General features: G+C 42.0%; 1 protein-coding gene across 1 annotated transcript in view; it reads left to right on the top strand.

Annotated features, from left to right (window-relative positions):
* LOC137351716 (myelin expression factor 2-like) overlaps positions 1-17,578 on the top strand; it is a 37,123-nt gene extending 19,545 nt beyond the window's left edge. The window contains exons 11-18 of the mRNA XM_068016450.1: positions 5,423-5,476; positions 6,720-6,821; positions 7,451-7,516; positions 9,133-9,264; positions 10,372-10,428; positions 11,850-12,223; positions 16,866-16,917; positions 17,217-17,578. Of these exons, the coding sequence (XP_067872551.1) occupies positions 5,423-5,476; positions 6,720-6,821; positions 7,451-7,516; positions 9,133-9,264; positions 10,372-10,428; positions 11,850-12,223; positions 16,866-16,917; positions 17,217-17,380 (1,001 nt within the window). The 3' untranslated portion in view covers positions 17,381-17,578. The remainder of the gene's footprint in view (positions 1-5,422; positions 5,477-6,719; positions 6,822-7,450; positions 7,517-9,132; positions 9,265-10,371; positions 10,429-11,849; positions 12,224-16,865; positions 16,918-17,216) is intronic.
* The last annotated feature ends 1,612 nt before the right edge of the window (positions 17,579-19,190 follow it).

The following is a 19,190-nucleotide window of genomic DNA, read 5'->3' as shown; positions in this document are numbered from 1 at the left end:
CACAGGTCTTCAGTACTATTGCCGGAATATTGTCAGGGCCCATAGCCTTTGCAGTATCCAGTGCCTTCAGTCGTTTCTTGATATCACGCAGAGTGAATCGAATTGGCTGAAGTCTGGCATCTGTAATGCTGGGGACCTTAGGAGGAGGCCGAGATGGATCATCAACTCGGCACTTCTGGCTGAAGATTGTTGCAAATGCTTCAGCCTTAACTTTCGTACTGATGTGCTTGGCTCCCCTATCATTGAGGATGGGGATATTTGTGGAGCCACCTCCTCCAGTTAGTTGTTTAATTGTCCACCACCATTCACGGCTGGATGTTGCAGGACTGCAGAGCTCAGATCTGATCCGTTGGTTATCGGATCGCTTAGCTCTGTCTAAGGCATGCTGCTTACTCATTTTGGCACGCAGATAGTCCTGTGTTGTAGATTCACTAGGTTGTCTCCTCATTTTCAGGTATGCCTGGTGCTGCTCCTGGCATACCCTCCTGCACTCTTCATTGAACCAGGGTTGGTCTCCTGGCTTGGTGGTAATGGTAGAGTGGGGTATATGCCGGGCCATGAGGTTACAGAATGTGGTTGAGTACAGTTCTGCTGCTGATGGCCCACAGCGCCTCATGGATGCCCAGTTTTGCATTGCTAGATCTGTTGGAAATTTATCCCATTTAGCACGGTGGTAGTGCCACACAACACGAAGGAGAGTATCCTCAATGTGAAGGGGGGGGACTTTGTCTCCACAAGGACTGTGCAATGGTCACTCCTACCAATACTGTCATGGACAGTTGCATCTGCAGCAGGCAGATTGGTGAGGATGAGGTCAAATATGTTTTCCCCTCTTGGTTCCCTCACCACCTACCGCATACCCAGTCTAGCAGCTATGTTCTTTAGGACTCGGCCAGCTCGGTCAGTAGTGGTGCTACCGAGCCACTCTTGGTGATGGACATTGAAGTTCCGCACCCAGAGTACATTCTGTGCCCTTGCCACCCTCAGTGCTTCCTCCAAATGCTGTTCAACGTGGAAGAATACTGACTCATCAGCTAAGGGAGGGTGGTAGGTAGTAATCAGCAGGAGGTTTTCTTGTCCATGTTTGACCTGATGCCATGATACTTCATGGGGTCCGGAGTCGATGTTGAGGACTCCCAGGGCAACTCTTTCCCCGCCCCCCCACCCCCCCCCCACCCTTACTGTATACCACTGTGCCGCCACCTCTGCTGGGTCTGTACTGCCGGTGGGATAGGACATACCCGAGGATGGTGATGGCAGTGTCTGGGACATTGTCAGGTATGATTCTGTGAGTATGACTATGTCAGGCTGTTGCTTGACTAGTCTGTGGGACAGCTCTCCCAATTTTGGCCCAAGCCCCCAGATGTTAGTAAGGAGGACTTTGCAGGGTCGACAGGGCTGGGTTCGCCATTGTCGTTTCCGGTGCCTAGGTCGATGCCAGATGGTCCGTCTGGTTTCATTCCTTTTTGTTGACTTCGTAGCAGTTAGATACAACTGAGTGGCTTGCGAGGCCATTTCAGAGGGCATGTAAGAGTCAACCACATTGCTGTGGGTCTGGAGTGACATGTAGGCCAGACCAGGTAAGGACAGCAGATTTCCTTCCCTAAAGGACATTAGTGAACCAGATGGGTTTTTACAACAATCGACAGTGGTTTCGTGGCCATTATTAGATTAGCTTTTTAAATTCCAGATTTATTAATTGAATTCAAATTCCACCTTCTGCTGTGGTGGGATTTGAAAGGATTTGAAACCATGTCCCCAAAGCAATACCCTGGGTTACTAATCCAGCAACAATACCACTACGCCACTGCCTCCGCCACCGCCTGAGACAGACATAGAGATGAAGGCTAAAAGAGTAATGAAAGTAGCAGAATATGGTCGTGTTAACATCAAGAACCTCTACCAAAACTCAAATCCATGGGACTCGATCGGAAAACCCTCCAGTGGCCCAAGTCATCCATGACATTCAGGAAGATGATTGTGGTTTTTAGAAGTCAATCATTGCAGCTCCAGGACAGTGTCCCAAGCCCAATAATTTTAAGCTGCTTCATCAATGATCACCTCTACATCATAAGTCAGGAGTGGAGATGATTATTTTCTAATCCAGTGTTCAGCTTTATTCCCAATTCCTCTGATAGTGAAGCAAGGCATGCAAGCCTACAGCAGGACTTGATCAACATTCAGGTTTGGGCTGAGAAACATCAGGTAACATTTCTACACATTCCAGCTAGTGACCATCTCCAACAAGAAAAAGTACAACTATTTCCCTGAACTTCGACAGTGTTGCCATCAGCAACGTGGATCACCATTGACCAGAAACTTAAACCACCAGACCATAACTAAGTCCAGGGCAAAGTCTGGGTACTCCTAACTCCTCAAAGACTCTTCATTTATAAACAAGATTTTGTGGAATGCCCACCATTCATCTGGATGGATGCTGCCGCAAAAACACTCAAGAAGCTGTACATCATCCAGGACAAAGTTCACTTATCACCCTTTCCGCAGTTGGTACACTGGCTATAGTATATGCTCTCTGTAGGACAGCAGCAATGCTTCAAGATTAGTTTGACAGCTTTTCCCAGCCTCATGACCTTTTGCACCGAAAACAGTGCAGCAGCACTGTGGGACTATGATTGTCTCCATGTTCTCTAAGTCACACACCATCCTGACTTGGACACGTATCAATGTTCCTTGGTTAAGTTTTAAATTTGTCTACTTAACACCATGCGGAAGCAGTGTGAGCATGAGTACTGCTGTGGTTCAAGAAAAAAAGGCACCAGTACCTCCACAGGGAAAATCCAAAATGGATAATAATGTGGCCTTGTCAAAATCAACTGCATCTTGTAAAAAGATAATAGTAGTGGGGATTGCTGTTTTTGTGACGACTAGACTAAAAGAGAGGGAAAATTGTGTACAAATTGTCCACTGTACCTCAATATGATTAGTACAACAAGAATATTGAAAGCAGGTGACTTGTTTCCATGCAAGGCAGGCGCAGAAAATTGAGACAGTCACTTTGCAGGGCTCTCATATTATTGGCGATGCAAGAGTGGCAAAGATGGAGCAGGGACGACTATTGGCAGCTTTGTTCTAAATTGCTTTTGGATTGGGGCTGGGTGATATGTTCTAATCCAAAATATGGTGGTAAGCAGGAAGATTTGGGGTAATGTATAGGCCTTATTTCATTTTTGTTGCCTTTTTTCAATTGTCAAAAATTCCCTTTGGCCTCCTTGTCTCTAGAGACAATGGGTAAACGCCTGGAGGTGGTCAGTGGTTTGTGAAGCAGCGCCTGGAGTGGCTGTAAAGGCCAATTCTAGAGTGACAGACTCTTCCACAGGTGCTGCAGATAAAATTGGTTATCAGGGCTGTTAGACAGTTGGCTCTCCCCTTGCGCTTCTGTCTTTTTTCCTGCCAACAGCTAAGTCTCTTCGACTCGCCACTCTTTAGCCCCGCCTTTATGGCTGTCTGCCATCTCTGGCAATCACTGGCAACTGACTCTCACGACTTGTGATCAGTGTCACAGGACTTCATGTCGCGTTTGCAGACGTCTTTAAAGCGGAGATATGGACGGCCGGTGGGTCTGATACCAGTGACGAGCTCACTGTACAATGTGTCCTTGCGGCTCACATGGCCAAGCCATCTCAAGCGCCGCTGGCTCAGTAGGGTGTATATGCTGGGGATGTTGGCCGCCTCGAGGACTTCTGCCTTGAAGATACAGTCCTGCCACCTGATGCCAAGGATTCTCCGGAGGCAGCGAAGATGGAATGAATTGAGACGTCGCTCTTGGATGACATACGTTGCCAGGCCTCGCTGCCGTAGTGCAAGGTACTGAGGACACAGGCTTGAAACACTCGATCTTTTGTGTTCCGTGTCAGTGCGCCATTTTCCCACACTCTCTTGGCCAGTCTGGACATAGCAGCGGACGCCTTTACCATGCGCTTGTTGATTTCTGCATCGAGAGACAGGTTACTGGTGATAGTTGAGTCTAGGTAGGTGAACTCTTGAACTACTTCCAGAGCGTGGTCGCCGATATTGATGGATGGAGCATTTCTGACGTCCTTTCCCATGATCGTTTTCTTGAGGCTGATGGTTAGGCCAAATTCGTCGCAGGCAGCCGCAATCCTGTCAGTGAGTCTCTGCAGACACTCTTCTGTGTGGGATGTTACTGCAGCATCATCAGCAAAGAGGTTCCCTAATGAGGACCTTCCGTACTTTGGTCTTCGCTCTAAGACGGGCAAGGTTGAACAACCTGCCATGTGATCTTGTGTGAAGGAACATTCCTTCTTCTAAAGACTTGAACGCATGTGAGAGCAGCAGGGAGAAGAAGATCCCAAACAGTGTAGGTGCGAGAACACAGCCCTGTTTCACACCACTCAGGACAGGAAAGGGGTCTGATGCAGTGCCACTATGCTGAATTGTGTCTTTCATATTGCCATGGAATGAGGTGATGATACTTAGTAGCTTTGGTGGACATCGGATCTTTGCTAGTAGTTTGAAGAGACCACGTCTGCTGACTAGGTCGAAGGCTTTGGTGAGATCTATGAAAGCAACATAGAGGGGCATCTGTTGTTTGCGGCCACTAATCCCTAAATGAGGGAGTAGCCCAGGTTGTTTACCAGCAGCTAAAGGCCTGCTACCCGACGGGACCCGACGACATGTGTTTGGTTCGGATCGGGCTGCTCTTCCAGGTCTTCGGGCTCGGGCTGGGTCCAGGTCGGACACACACAGCAAGGTACATGTTAAAAGTTTAAAAACTTAGCTGAGCTGCGAGTCCGGGACGTCAAGCAGGAAACTGAGTCTGCGCAGTGAGCGTCTCTATGACGTCTTCACGCTCATCCTGCAGCTTCCATCAAATTGGGAGTTGGAAGGTAAGTAAAGGGAACATTGCGGTGGTCGGGTCGGGCTTGGGGGAAAATGGAGGGACTTAGGCCAGGTCGGGCTTAGGTCTGATGTGGTTCCGTCGGGTTTTTTTTGGTGACTTGAGCAGGCCTTTACTACCAGCCACCTGCCAGTGCTGTGCTAACTGCATTCTTGAATAATCAGTTTCTGTGGTCTGGCTTCTTAATCACAAAGCATTATACCACCATTTTGAATTTACCTACAATTATAATTTCTGAGGTATAAATTGAGTGTTCTGTTTGTTGCTCAAGAGTGGCAGAGATGTTAACCAAGCATAGTTTAATCCTAAAGCTTAAATTGGATGCCTTGGCTCAGTTTACTGAACTGTAAGTTTTAGTGGGCTGTATTTTATGTTTTGTGTGCTTTTCATGTGGGTTGTTGTGCACATGGTCAGGACCAAATTAAATGCTTCTGGGTATGTTTTAATTGTATTAAGCCTTTGTGTATCCAACATGGTGAAAAAAGAATGTTTTGATAAGTATTTTTCAAAGTGGTCATTAGAATCTTTGTTCCTTCCCAACAGGTATGGGAATGGATGGAATGGGATTTGGTGGCATGAACCGGATGGGAGGAGGCGGTAGGTCTTAGTCATTGGAGACTTTTAACTTACCTGACTTAATTATTGGATTATTAGTTAATTTGTGTTGCTGCAGTTTTATAAATTCTTCCTTGTAGCAAAAGGTTAAACTGCTTTCTGATATGGAAACCTAAATGAGTTAGCGGGCAAGGGTTTAAAGTGTATATATAGAGCGAGCTTGGAAACCTTGTGGGTACTTTAGCACCATAAATCCAGACTTCATTGATTTTAAACAGTCTGAGACTGATATCTACAGTATTATTTTGCAGCCAGCAACACATGATTTACACTGGTCAGCTGAAATTGTGACTAGAGGAGATTAACGCATCTAAACACATGCAGAGCTCAAGTTCCAACTGAGTGCTTTAAGATATAGTGGGAATTTTTTGTTTGTCTGTTACTCATCTACCTCATGACACCATTTGCATGGAACAACGGGTGCAAAACACGTTGCATGAGCCTGTTTAGGTACTGAGTTTTAGAAATAACATCAATAATTGGTTTGACATTGTTTTACATTTCAGCCCTGTATTTGTAGACAGTAGAGACCTCTGTTGCAAAGTGTTGTATGTATTTTTTAATGAAATTCCTCTAGTGTATAGATGGCATAGGTTGTGGAGTCATGATTCTGATTTATATTCCGCAACTGGACCGACCTGTTAACCCCACAGCAGAGTTTAAATTAGGTCATTGTTGAATGGGAAATAAATCGCACTTGGCAGGGATTCATATCCAATAGAAATAAATAGGGTGAAATTAATTAGTTTAAAGATGGTTGATTTAATGATTCCCTGTAATCTTTTTGTGGATTGGTTCAGTACAGCCAAGGCAGTGCAAATGCTAATGAAGATGTTGTTTGAGAGTTTACGGTATTGCACTGAACCATCACCATATTTTCTGGAATTGTTATGTGATGTCTCGGCGCAGTACAGAAATGATATATAAAATCATCTTTAGAGGCATTCCACAATCTTCCCTTGTAAATATGTGACCAAAATTGTGACGACAACATTTAACGTTGAAATGGCCTGTGTAGTCAGTTTTCATGAGAAATCCCTAAACAAACTTGAAGTGACTCTTCTTTACAGGCTGAGTCCACTGAGTGCTGTAATTCCACTAGCCTGTGGCATACTGAGCAATACCATAGGTAGTTTAATGTTTGCTAGGTTTGTTTAGCTTCAGAATGAACTTTGAAATGCTGTATTAAAAAAATTACATTTTAAAATTTGGCACTAACTTTCAGGCATGGATGGTCCATATGGTGGTGGTGGTGGTGGAGGTGGGATGGACAGAATGGATAACATGGGGAGATTTGGTCCAGGAATGAACATGGGGAGAATGGGAGGTAAGGATTTTTGTTTGTGTAATTACATTTTTAGCTAAGCAGATATGAGCTTTGCTTCACTTAGTTGGGCAATAGGATGATGAAATGTACCTCTTCCCAAAGACCAGGCAAGAGATACTAATTTGTCCTATAACTGGTATTGCTTCAAAGTGGTGCAGTAAATACCTGGCAGCAGGGTCCCTGCCCATCCTGACATGCTAGGGAGGAGAGTTTGTTTTGCAATAGTACTTTTGTGGATTTTGAAACCTGTCAGAGCTGCAGCAGAGTAAATATAGGATATGATAACTAATAACTGAAAGGAATCTGATTTATACTGAATTACTGCAAGTGATTTTAATTCATCCTTCAGATTTGAGTGGGGATTTCAGCAATAGGTTTTCATTCCTGAGTCAGAGGTTTAGTTCCTTGACTAGCATTTAAATGGGATTCTCACCTGAGATAGTCTAGGTAGCTCTTGACTAAGTGACTAGAGGGAGCTCTATTATATTAATAAATGACTCCACCTTGGGACTGAAGGTGTGGTGGGGGGTGGAGGAAAGTGAGATGTGCCCATAATGTAGACTTTTAGCAAAACATACCTATTTTGAATAAGCCTGCATTGCACATGTTCATATAATTTCTTTGTCCAGGATCAGGAGGAATGGATGATTATAGAGGAGCCGGTGGTGGAGGAGGAATGGGTGGTGGCATGGGAGGTAAGTTCACGTGAACTGGAAAAATTCTTATTACGTGAATATAAATTTATAGATCATCTTTACAACAGGTCAGGTTCTTGCATACTGGCTGCTGGGAGTGAACTGACGTGAGCAATTAATTTACCATTTTAGGGTTAGTTGGAGATGCATCAAATATTGTAACACATTAGGGTTTACAATAGAAAAGTAGATAACTACCCTATTTATACAAGTTTTATTGTATGGGAAATGATGTATGTAGCTCAGTATAGTAGAAACTATTCCAAATAATTTTTTTTTTCCAAAATATACTTTATTCATAAAAATCTGTAAAAATTACATTGCCAAACAGTTTCAAACACCATCAAGTCAAAGAATACAGAGTGCAAAGGTGATTAGTTACCTTCTATGCAATCATGAGTTGCTTCACAACCCTTCCATTTCATTGTCATGCCATATACATTTTTACATTTATAGCACACAAAATTTCTCCGATACAGTTCGAGGGGTTTCCCATGGATCCAGCCCCTCAGTTCAGCTTGGTGGGGGGGACCTTACACTGTGGTCTTTCCCCATTGAGCCTTTGCTGCGGCTGCCCCAAGCTTTAGTGCGTCCCTCAGCACATAGTCCTGGACCTTGGAATGTGTCAGTCTGCAACATTCGGTGATGGACAACTCTTTGCGCTGGAAGACCAGCAAGTTTCGGGCTGACCAAAGGGCGTCTTTCACCGAATTGATAGTCCTCCAGCAGCAGTTGATGTTTGTCTCGGTGTGCGTCCCTGGGAACAGCCCATAGAGCACAGACTCCTGTGTTACAGAGCTGCTTGGGATGAACCTTGACAAAAACCACTGCATCTCTTTCCACACCTGCTTTGCGAAGACACATTCCAGGAGGAGGTGGGCGACCGTCTCTTCCCCACCACAGCCACCGCGGGGGCATTGTGCGGAGGGGGCGAGACTTCGGGTGTGCATGAAGGATCTGACTGGGAGGGCCCTTCTCACCACCAGCCAAGCTACGTCTTGGTGCTTGTTTGAAAGTTCTGGTGATGAGGCATTCCGCCAAATGACTTTGACGGTCTGCTCGGGGAACCATCCGACAGGATCCACCGTCTCCTTTTCCCGTAGGGCCTTGAGGACATTCCGTGCAGACCACTGCCTGATGGACCGGTGGTCAAAGGTGTTTTCCCGCAGAAACTGCGCCACGAAGGATAGGTGGTACGGTACGGCCCAACTGCATGGAGCGTTCCAAATAATTGCTTTATTAATGTATGAGCCTAAGATGTTGAGTGTTGAATATCGGCAGGCAGTTATTTTCGAGGGAGTGGGGAGAGGTGCACATTACAGTTGAGCTTAAATCTTTCAAATTGCATTGGTCACTGGATAATCAGAAATCGGAACCCTGGCTGATGTTCTGACCCCTAACCTTATCACATCACGTTCAAGTAACCACCACCACCACCTCAGATGAGATCACACAACTCTACTCCAGGCCTGCACCATTCCTGGCCTGTATGGCTCAGGATTTTGATGTGATTAAAGGACACTGGTGACACTTGGGGGGTGGGGGGGGAGACATGTTGAAAATGTGCTATTGCTCACTTCATTATCATATTTTTAAGTAATTGTTTTGACTTGCAGACATGTACCAAGGAGGAATGTATGGTCCTGGCAGTGGAGGAGGAATGGGTGGTAGCGGCTTTGACCGAGACTTTGGTAGAAATGATATGGGAATGTCTCGTGGATATGGGGATTCCTTTGGTGGAGGAATGGGTAAGTTGAAGTGGCTAAAACATTTACAAAAGCAATAGTTCAAATATTTTATTAACATTGGTTCCATTTTAGATTTATACAACTGTATCTGACTAGTTCGAAAAATCTAGGCCTAAATTATTGTGCCCAAATTCATTTGTAGTGTCTGCTTCCTCATGAGACTCGGCCCTCTGCCTCCTCCTCCCCACTATTTTTAGTGTACTAAAATTTAAATCCTTAATCCCGTTAACTTGCATATATCTCAAGCTATTGATAGGAATAGACATTGGAGTTAGGATTTACAAATTTAATAGTACTTCCTTTTATATTATATGTCTATTATATTAAAATCTAGCATCACATCCACCTTTTTTGATATTTTCTACTGCTATCTCACCTATAATGGCCTGCGTCCCTAGCTCTTTGTTCCTGCCATCTGATAAATGAGAAATTTTGTTTCTGGGATTTCATTGACTTCAGTGCAGTAGTGACTTAAATGGAGAGTAGCATGCAAGACCAACATTTTGTGAAAACCTGATTCTGTACAGGTGACTTTCCTAACACATGACTCATGTTTAGAAGAGATGATGATTCAGTTTAGTTTTAGTTCACAGATGTGGCCTTTTTTGAGCAAATGCACTGTACCAGCATCTTATACTTGTTTAATTTGTGACTCTTGATTAGATTCCAAAGTGTTGGCTGTATTGAATCATTTTCTTTTTCCTTGACAAATTTATCCTCTTCCTCCTATTTGATGCCAGCGAACATCATGACTAAGCCTGACCATATCCTCACCTAATGACTTTCCTCTTCCTAACTCAGATGCCGATGCCAATTGTAGCATCCTACCGCTTGCCTGCGTGAGATTTTATAACAGAAAAGACTAGGGATTGGACCATGGAATTTCCTGGTCCTTGTGGTTCAGGTGGATAAACTTAGTGGAACATAAAGGATTTAATTAGTTAGCAATTCTAGGGTGAACGTGAGTTAGGTGAGAGGTGTCTTCAATCTGTAAATTTTGCAGATATAAAACCTGTAAATGAGTACCTAACATAGCATTCAGGATTACATTATACTATTCTCTTTTGAAGTTTAATTTGCATGTAATTTGTTAATTTCCCATTTTAGCTGGTGGGATGAGTGGTGGCATGGCTGCTGGTACACCAGGCATGGCATCAGGCATGGGTAAGAACATCTAAGCATTACGTTTGATTGTGAACTTGCTACACAGTCAGGATTTTAAGATCCAAATTCACACTATAGCTGAATAGTATGGCGCCTTTCTTTTAATAGGGTGTTATTTCCTATGTAAATACCAAATGTTCTAGGGTACACGTTGAAAATTAAAATGGGTATAGATAGCATCTTGGCTACAAAGCTGCATTCAGGTGATTACTATAGGAATGGAAAGTGAACAGTTAAAATATTATGTAAATCCACAAGAAGCAAACTTAAGTCTTGAATTAGTGTAAAATATACTGTTACAAGTCATGGTGAAGATTGAAGTAGATACATAGGGGGCTTTTATTTGAAATGTTCGAAAAATCATTTCAGGGATACAGGTTCTGCGTCTGTACAGATACAGTTGGAGTACTATTCACATCATACTTAAATATTGCCATTATCTTCCCTGCTCAAATATGCAATTTATAATTTCATCCCTGTAAGTTCAGGAGCTTACTGATCTCCCTGTCCTTGTGAAGTAACACAAGTTTAGGCTGTGAAATGTGGAATCTCTATAATATATTGTGTAACTGTGTGTGATGCTTATTTGGCTATCACCATTCTGGTAGTCATGCCTGCAGCTGCCACTGGATGGAGCTTCACAAGCTTAGAAGGGGCAGGTCCCAACTCATACCTGCAGTATCACTCAGACAACCTTTCTTTATCCTGACATTTCATGGGCAAAGTCATGGGAGACCCATGAGTAATGATTACAGTATTTTTCTCAAGTGGTGAAGATTATTTACAATATACTTTCTGTCCTCTCCTCCAGACCTTTGGTTTGTGGATTTCAATAGATTTTTGCTTCTAAGAAGGTGTACTCTCCTTTTATCTTAATGACAAACTGGGGGAGTATACTTTCTGGATTATGCATTTGAGATGAAGATTCTTCTGCAAAAAGGGTTTGTCTCCTACTTCAAAATCTCATTAAGAAACCTCCTAAGGCTTCCTACTAGGCAAAGATATCCTTTGTGCAGGGCGGTGGGATGGTGCTGGGGACTCCTGTAATAAGTGAAAGTAAGACTCCAGGGATCAAAATGAGGCAGTTACGAAATTGTTTTTGTTCCCAATTGTGATTTTGATATCCTTATCCTGTAAAATGTGAAATTAGACTTTTTTCAAAGAATGAGACCTGCAGTATCCAAGGCAAGTGGTGACCAGCCAAAGAATTTCCACTGTTAGGACTGAATGAATGTGAGAGCTTTTGAATCCTTTTTTTTTTAAAGTCTCAAACAGTTGATGTCCACTGGAAGTTGGGAAGCAATAACATTAAACACGTGCCATGTGTTAAAACTGAGTGCAAGGGCAGTCTGCATTATAGTGCACCCAAATTTAATTTTTTCTTAATGTTTTGCCTGGTTAAAATGCTTTTCTTTCCACAGGTATTGGAATGGGAGCAATGAATAAAATGGGTGGAGGCATTGGTATGGATAATATGGATCGCATGGGACCTGGAATGGATCGCATGGGTGGTGCTATGGATCGAACTGGTCTGGGAATGGACAGGATTGGATCCAACATGGGTTCTGGGATGACATCAAATGTTGACCGTATGGGACCTGGAATGGACTGGATGGGCCAAAGTACCGATAGAATGGGTGGTGGTATGGATCGCATGGGTTCTGGAATGGGAGGAGGTTTTGACAAGTCCGCAGACATGGATCGTAATCGTTTCAGTGGAAACTATGGAGGATCCATGGGAACTGGCACTGGAAATCTTAATTCAAGAAGAATCTGTCAAATATTTGTTCGAAATGTGAGTAAATTTATAAATCAAATTTAAAGAAAACTGCAAATGCTGGAAATACATGTCAGTTAGCATCTGTAAGTAGAAAAGACAAGTTGACATTTCATATGTAATTTCATGAGAACTAAAAAGATATAAACAGTTTAGTACAATATGAATAGAGAACGTGGGAAAGAAACAAGACAGTCCACTCAGGAAGAAGTTGTTAAAGACTTGACTGACCTGCAAACTGTTTAACCTGTGGCTCCTTTTCTAATTACATTGTATCTTGGTCTGCTAAACTCTTGAAACATAATCCACAGTAATGCTACTTGGTTTAAATTCAATCTGTCCTACATGAGTATGCATCGCAATGAGAATAGCTTTGGCAAAAACAACAGAATGCTTTGTAATCTTTTTCTTCCCTTCCTTCTTGGAGGTTATGACTCATGTTGTGGTCTGATTCTGATGGTACTGGTAACCTTGTGTAAATAGCCAACCCTTTGCAATGGTGACTGACGCTAGTTTAATAAACCTGCCATGCCAACAGCAGCCTAAGCATATTTCGAGATCATAGAATACTACACAAGAATGCGATTTGGCCCAGCAAGTCTGTGCCTGCTCTTTGCTCATATACTTGCAATTTTTTCTCTGCGTATTTATCCAATTCCCTTTTGAAGACCAGTATTGAATCTGTATCTACTACCTTATCAGACAGTGTATTCCAAATCTTAACCACTTGTTGAGTCGATAGGCTTTTCCTCATGTCACAGCTCGTTCTTCTGCCAATCACCTTTAATCTGTGCCCCTTCTATCAACCCTTCAGCCATTAGAAACAATTTCTCCATTTACTCTTATCTAAATTGTTCATTGTTAATGTTTTTAAATACCTTCAACAAATCTCCTCCTCCTCTGCTCTAAGGAGAACAATCCAGTATTTCAAGTCTAGCCCATGTAACTCATCTCTCATCTCTGAAACTATGCTAGTAAATCTCTTCTGTACCCTCTCTTAAAGCCTTCGTGCCAGAATTGGACACAATACTCCACCTGGGGCTAAATTTGTATTTTATACAGGTTTAGTGTAATTTCCTGGCTTTTGTACTCTATACTATTAATAAAGCCCCGGCTCCCATATGCTTAATAACTTTTATTAATGTGTGTTGCCACCTTCTGAGATTAGTGCACTAACATCCCAGGTCTCTCCTTTAAAATTATACAATTTAGCTTGTATTGTCTCATTCTTAGCAAAATGTATCACCACATTTTTCCACATTAAATTTCATTTGTCATGTTTTCCCATTCCACCAGCCTATGTCCTCATGAAGTCTATTACTATTTTCCTCACTCTTCACTACATTTCCAAGTTTTGTGTCACCTGCAGATTACATAATCGTGCCATGTACCTTCCAAGTCCGAGTCATTAACTTATATCCAAAAACAGCAGTGGTCCAAATAGTGAGTGTTGGGGCACTCCACTGTATACCCATCTCCAGTCTGAAAAACAGCCATTTCGCATAACTCTGTTTTCTAGATCTTGGCCAATTTTGTATCCCATGTTGCCATTGGCCCTTTTAGCCTATCTGCTTCAGTTTTGCTTACAAGCCTAATATGTGGTACTTTATTTGAACACTTCAAGAAACTCAATCAAGTTAGTCAAACTCGATTTGCCTTTAACAGATCAATGCTGGCTCTCCTTAATTAGTCCATGCTTATCCAAGTAAGTGGCTGATGATTTTCTCCCAGATTATTGTTTATAGAAACAGGCCCTTTGGTCCATCGTGTCAGTGCCGGCCATCAAGCACCTATCTATTCTAATGCCGTAATCTATTTGGCCCGTAGCCTTGTATTCTATGGCGTTTCAAATGCTCATCTAAATACTACTTAAAAGTTGAGGGTTCCTGCCTCTACCACCCCTTCAGGTAGTGTGTTTCAGATTCCAATCACCCTCTGGGTGAAATTTTTTTTCCTCAAATCCTCTCTAAACCTCCTGCCCCTTATCTTAAATCTATGCCCCTTGGTTATTGACACCTCCACTAAGGGAGAAAGTTTCTCCCTATCTACCGTATCTATGCCCCTCCATAGTTTTGTATACCTCAGCCTCCCCCTCAGCCTTCTCTGCTCTTAGGAAAACAATCCTAGCCTATCCAGTCTCTCTTTGTAGCTGAAATGCTCCAGCCCAGGCCACATCCTGGTGAATCTCCTCTGCACCCTCTCCAGTGAAATCACATTCTTCCTATGGTGTGGCGACCAGAACTGTCGACAGTACTCCAGCTGTGGCCTAATTAGCATTTTATACAGCTCCATCATAACCTCCCTGCTCTTATATTCTATGCCTTGGCTAATAAAGGCAAGTATCCCGTATGCCTTCCTGACCACCTTTATCTACCTGTGCTGCTGCCTTCAGTGATCTATGGACAAGTACACCAAGATCCCTAAAACGTTTTTTAAAAAGTTTTTTTCACTACTGACAAACCTGTAATTGCTGGTTTTATTCTTCTCTCCATTTTTGAACAAGGATAATATTTCCAATCCTGCAGGGCATCATCTTGTATCTAAGGAGGGTTGAAAGATTGACCAGTACCTCTGCAATTTCCACCCCTAATTTTCAGCAACCTAGGCTGCTTCCCATCTGGACTGGGTGACATTTTAAGTACTGCTAGCCTTTCTAGTACCTTCGCTTTATCTGTATTTATCTTAGCCAGTATCATAACAACTTCCTTGTTTACCATAGCTTTGATCAATTCTGTTCCTTGGGAAACACTGATGCAAAGTACTCATTTAATCCTTCAGCCATGCCTTCTACCACCACCAATGGATCTTCATTTTGGTCCCTAATCAGTCCCACCAAAGACCTTTTGGGTTCCCTTTAATGATAGCTGCTAATCTGGTCTTGCACTGTCTCTTTGCCCCTCTTCTTTTCTTTCACTTCCCTGTACTTTGTATATTCATTCTTATTCTCCCCTATATTGTCAAGCTGACATCTTTCACATGTCCCCTTTATCTACTTCCTCGTACTCTTACTCCTTTGTTATCTAGGGAGCTCTTGCTTTGGTTGCCCTCCATTTTGCCTCCTTGTAAGAATGTACCTCGACTGTACTCGAACCATCTCTTTAACGGGTGCCCATTGCTCCATTACATTTCTGCCTGCAGGTCTTTTGACTCCAATTTGACTGGACCAGATCCCTCCACAATTCACTGAAATTGGCAGCCCTCCAGTTAAATATTTTTGTTCTAGATTGCTTCTTGTCCTTCTCCTTAGCTAAGCTGAACCTTAAGATACTTTGATCATTATTTCCAATATGCTCCCAACTGACATTCTCCACTTGACTCACTTCATTCCGTAGGACTAAATCCAGCAATGCCTCCTTCCTCGTTGGGCAGGAAATGTATTGATCTAGAAAATGCTCCTGAACACACTTCAGAAATTCTTCTCCTTCCTTGCCCTTAACATGATCACTGCCTTATTCAATATTGGAATAATTATAGCCTCCCATTATAATTACCCTATACCTTCTCAGTAATTTCTTTGTAAATCTACTCTTCTACCTCCTTTAATTGTGAGGAGGATGCAAAGACATTTCAAGGGGACTTGGAGAGGCTAAGTGGGCAAAAATTTCAGATGGAATACAATGTGGAGAAATGTGAGATTGTCCACTTTGGTAGGAAATAGAGTATTTCTTAAATGGTGAAAAGCTGGGAAGTGTTGAATTTCAAAGGGATTTCAGTGTCCTTGTTCTTGAGTTACTGAAAGCTAACATGCACATACAGCAAGCAATTAAGGCAAATGGTATGTTGGTCTTCATACAATAGGATTTGAGTATAGGAGTAACGATGTCTTACTGGAATTATATAGAGGCTTGGTGAGACCGTACCTGGAGTATTGTGTGCAGTTTTGGTCTCTTTACCTAGGGAAAGATATAGAGGGAGTGCAACAAAGATTCACCAAACTAATTCCTGGGATGGAGGGTTTGTCCTATGAGGAAAGATTAAATAGACTTTATTCTCTGGAGTTTAGAAGAATGAGAAGTGATCTCACTCAAATATATAAAATTCTTAGAGGACTCTAAGGTTAATGCAGGAAGGATGTTTCCCCTGGCTGGGGAGCCCAAAACCAAGGGGCACAGTCTCAGAATAAGGGGCAGGCCATTTAGGACTGAGATGAGGAGGAATTTCTTCACTCAGGGTGGTGAATCTTTGCAATTCTCTGCCCCGAAGGGCGGAGGCTCAGTTGGCTCAGTTGTTGAGTATGTTCAAGACTGAGATCGATAGATTTGTGCATATCAAAAACATCAAGGATTGTGGGGATAGTGCAGGAAAATTGTGTTGAAGTAGTAGATCAGCCATGATCTCGTTGAATGGCGGAGTAGGCTCGATGGGCTGAATGGCTGACTCTTGCTCCTATTTCTTATGTTCCCACTATTTGGCCTATGAAATAAAACAAGTAGCATAATTGCTTTGTTAGTGTTTCTCAGGATGCTATAAAATGTAGGTTACAATGAAAGGTTACTATTAAATCAGGCTTTTGCTATTCTGAGATAGATGCTGAGCTTTGATCCAAAGCTCTGTTCACTGCATAAGTGCATAGTAAATGCAGGGGCTAGTCCTCAAATTGTTTGTTACACAGGCTATGTATTTTGATTTTTTTTTCATTCATCTACTTTGTTTTCTTTAGCTTCCCTATGATATCACCTGGCAAATGCTGAAAGATAAATTCAGTGAATTTGGTAAGTTTACAAATTTCTATTGAAAATGTAGCTTCTTAGTGGAAGGAAGGAAGCCATGACTATTTGTATTAGTCTTTCTGCTGCACTTCAAGGTAATTCATTTGCATGAGAAGAACCTTGAGACATTTGAAACTCAAGATCGGGTGCCGAATCAATAGAAGTGTTTTTTTAACCTTTGTGAAAATCTGAGGTTTTCTATAAATTAGTCCACATTGAACACTCTTCCTAGAAGCACAATTAGAAAATACAACCTAGTTCTTGACATTTCAATGTTTGCTGATTTTTGTTTTTAAATACAGGATATGTGCATTATGCAGACATTAAGATGGAAAATGGCAAGTCTAAGGGCTGTGGTGTGGTTCGTTTTGAGAGTCCTGATTCTGCGGAGCGTGCCTGCAGGATGATGAATGGAATCCGACTTTACGGCAGAGAAATTGATGTCCGACTTGACAGAAATGTCTAAAATTCATTTTTAGTGGAATTTTTAAAATGACCCAACAGTGAAACTGTCCTTTTTTAGTGTTTTTTGTTCCATTCATTAAAAAAAATTGGACAGTTTGACAATGTGCACACAGCATTTTGTTTTTTTATTTAGTGTAAAAAAAAATACACTTGCTTCTGTATTAGTGATTCAATAATAAATGTGATTTCGGGAAATTTATTTATTGAGTTTCATGATTATATTTTAATACAAATTAAATGTAGGAACTCTTGCCGGTGATCTTGCAGTGTCTCGTGTGAATATATATTTTAAACTTCTTCACATTGAAAGTCTGCGGACATCACATGCCAAACATAGTAAGGGAGCACAACAAGTCTGCAGTTGAATTTGCACAAACATAATTTCACTGGGATATCCATAAAATCTGCAACTTTTGGCATAAGTGGATTGTAGAATTTAAGGATCTCTGAATAAGTTCTTCTGTACAATGTCTCCTAGGCTCTGATATTTGCTTATTTTAATATTTGTCTGCTTTTAATACTGATCTGTGGAATAGCTCATTTTCTCTTTGATATAGAAAAATTGTTTTGCTGCATTTTTCTTTTCACATGTAGATGTTTTAAGATACTTAATCAAATACCTCCGCGTTCAAAATTAGTCCAGCTAGGACGCAAGAAAGGGTATGTATTCACAACATAGTTGCATTCTGCTACAATTTATGATGCAATCAATATGTTATGGTATTGCCCAATATAATAGTGCTAAATACCTCGAGATATTAAAATAGAACTTCTGTTTTGTAGATTTATTTACTTACTTTGATTGCACTTAATGCTGTCAACAGGGAATTGCAGGTTGGATCTTACCATTTTATGGCACCCATGAGTGAGATGAAACGCTTGTTTGGTTGGGATGAGAAACTTCAGATAAGGTCAAACACACTGTACCAATTCAACACTTAAAACCACAGCCATGCTGATGGGCCTCTGAAATACTCTGAAAGCATCATGGTATCAGTGGACAAAGGCCTCAATTTTTTTTTTAAGTATTTGACTACCTGGGAGCTATTGGGTTATTATGCACCTTTTCAAAATTTGCTTATAATCTCTACAAAAATCTTAGAATTTTAAACACTTGTTTGGAGACGTGTTAGTTTGTGCATTGTCAATCACATTGTGTTTGGCTCACTAACCCTGCTCAGCATCTATTCTCAAATCCTGATACATTGATTTCCTCAAACTAAAAAAGTCAGGTATGGATTAAAATTTCAGTCATTTATTCACCTGAGTCTGCGATCTCCACCTCTCAAAAAAAAACCTTTATCCCACTGTTGTGTACTACTACCCCGTCTCTAACCTCACTTTCCTCTTAAGTCCTTGAACCTGTATCACCTCCCAAATACACACCCATCTTGCCTCCAATCAGGTTTCTAACCCTGCCATGTGCTCTCATTTATACCAGATTACAACTAAGCTCTTGAACAGCCAAATTGCCTGCCTGCGTCAATTTTAGCTTGTAAATCGTTTCTCTACTCAGCTCAAAACTGCTGATGTTACTGCGTCCTCTTGGAATGTGTCATCTCCCAGTTCTCTGCAGTTTTTTCTCTACCAGAATACCAAAACGACTCTAACCAATGTCACAAACAACATTCTGAGTGGATTGTTGCTGCAGCCTTTAAAACAGTTGTTCCCCTGGCAACCTGCTCAGTACTGAATCGCCATATTACACTGCCCCCATGTTATATAGAGTCTTCGCTTTTTGGCGCCAACCGAACAGTTCGTGCACCAGTTACGTCACCGCGCCAGCGTGTTGTGTCACTTCCGCTGTGGAA

This window comes from Heterodontus francisci, chromosome 36 (genome assembly GCF_036365525.1).
Source record: "Heterodontus francisci isolate sHetFra1 chromosome 36, sHetFra1.hap1, whole genome shotgun sequence".
Taxonomy (NCBI): Eukaryota; Metazoa; Chordata; class Chondrichthyes; order Heterodontiformes; family Heterodontidae; genus Heterodontus; species Heterodontus francisci.
Note: the sequence above shows the minus strand (reverse complement) of the source record. Positions and strands in the feature narration are given on the sequence as shown.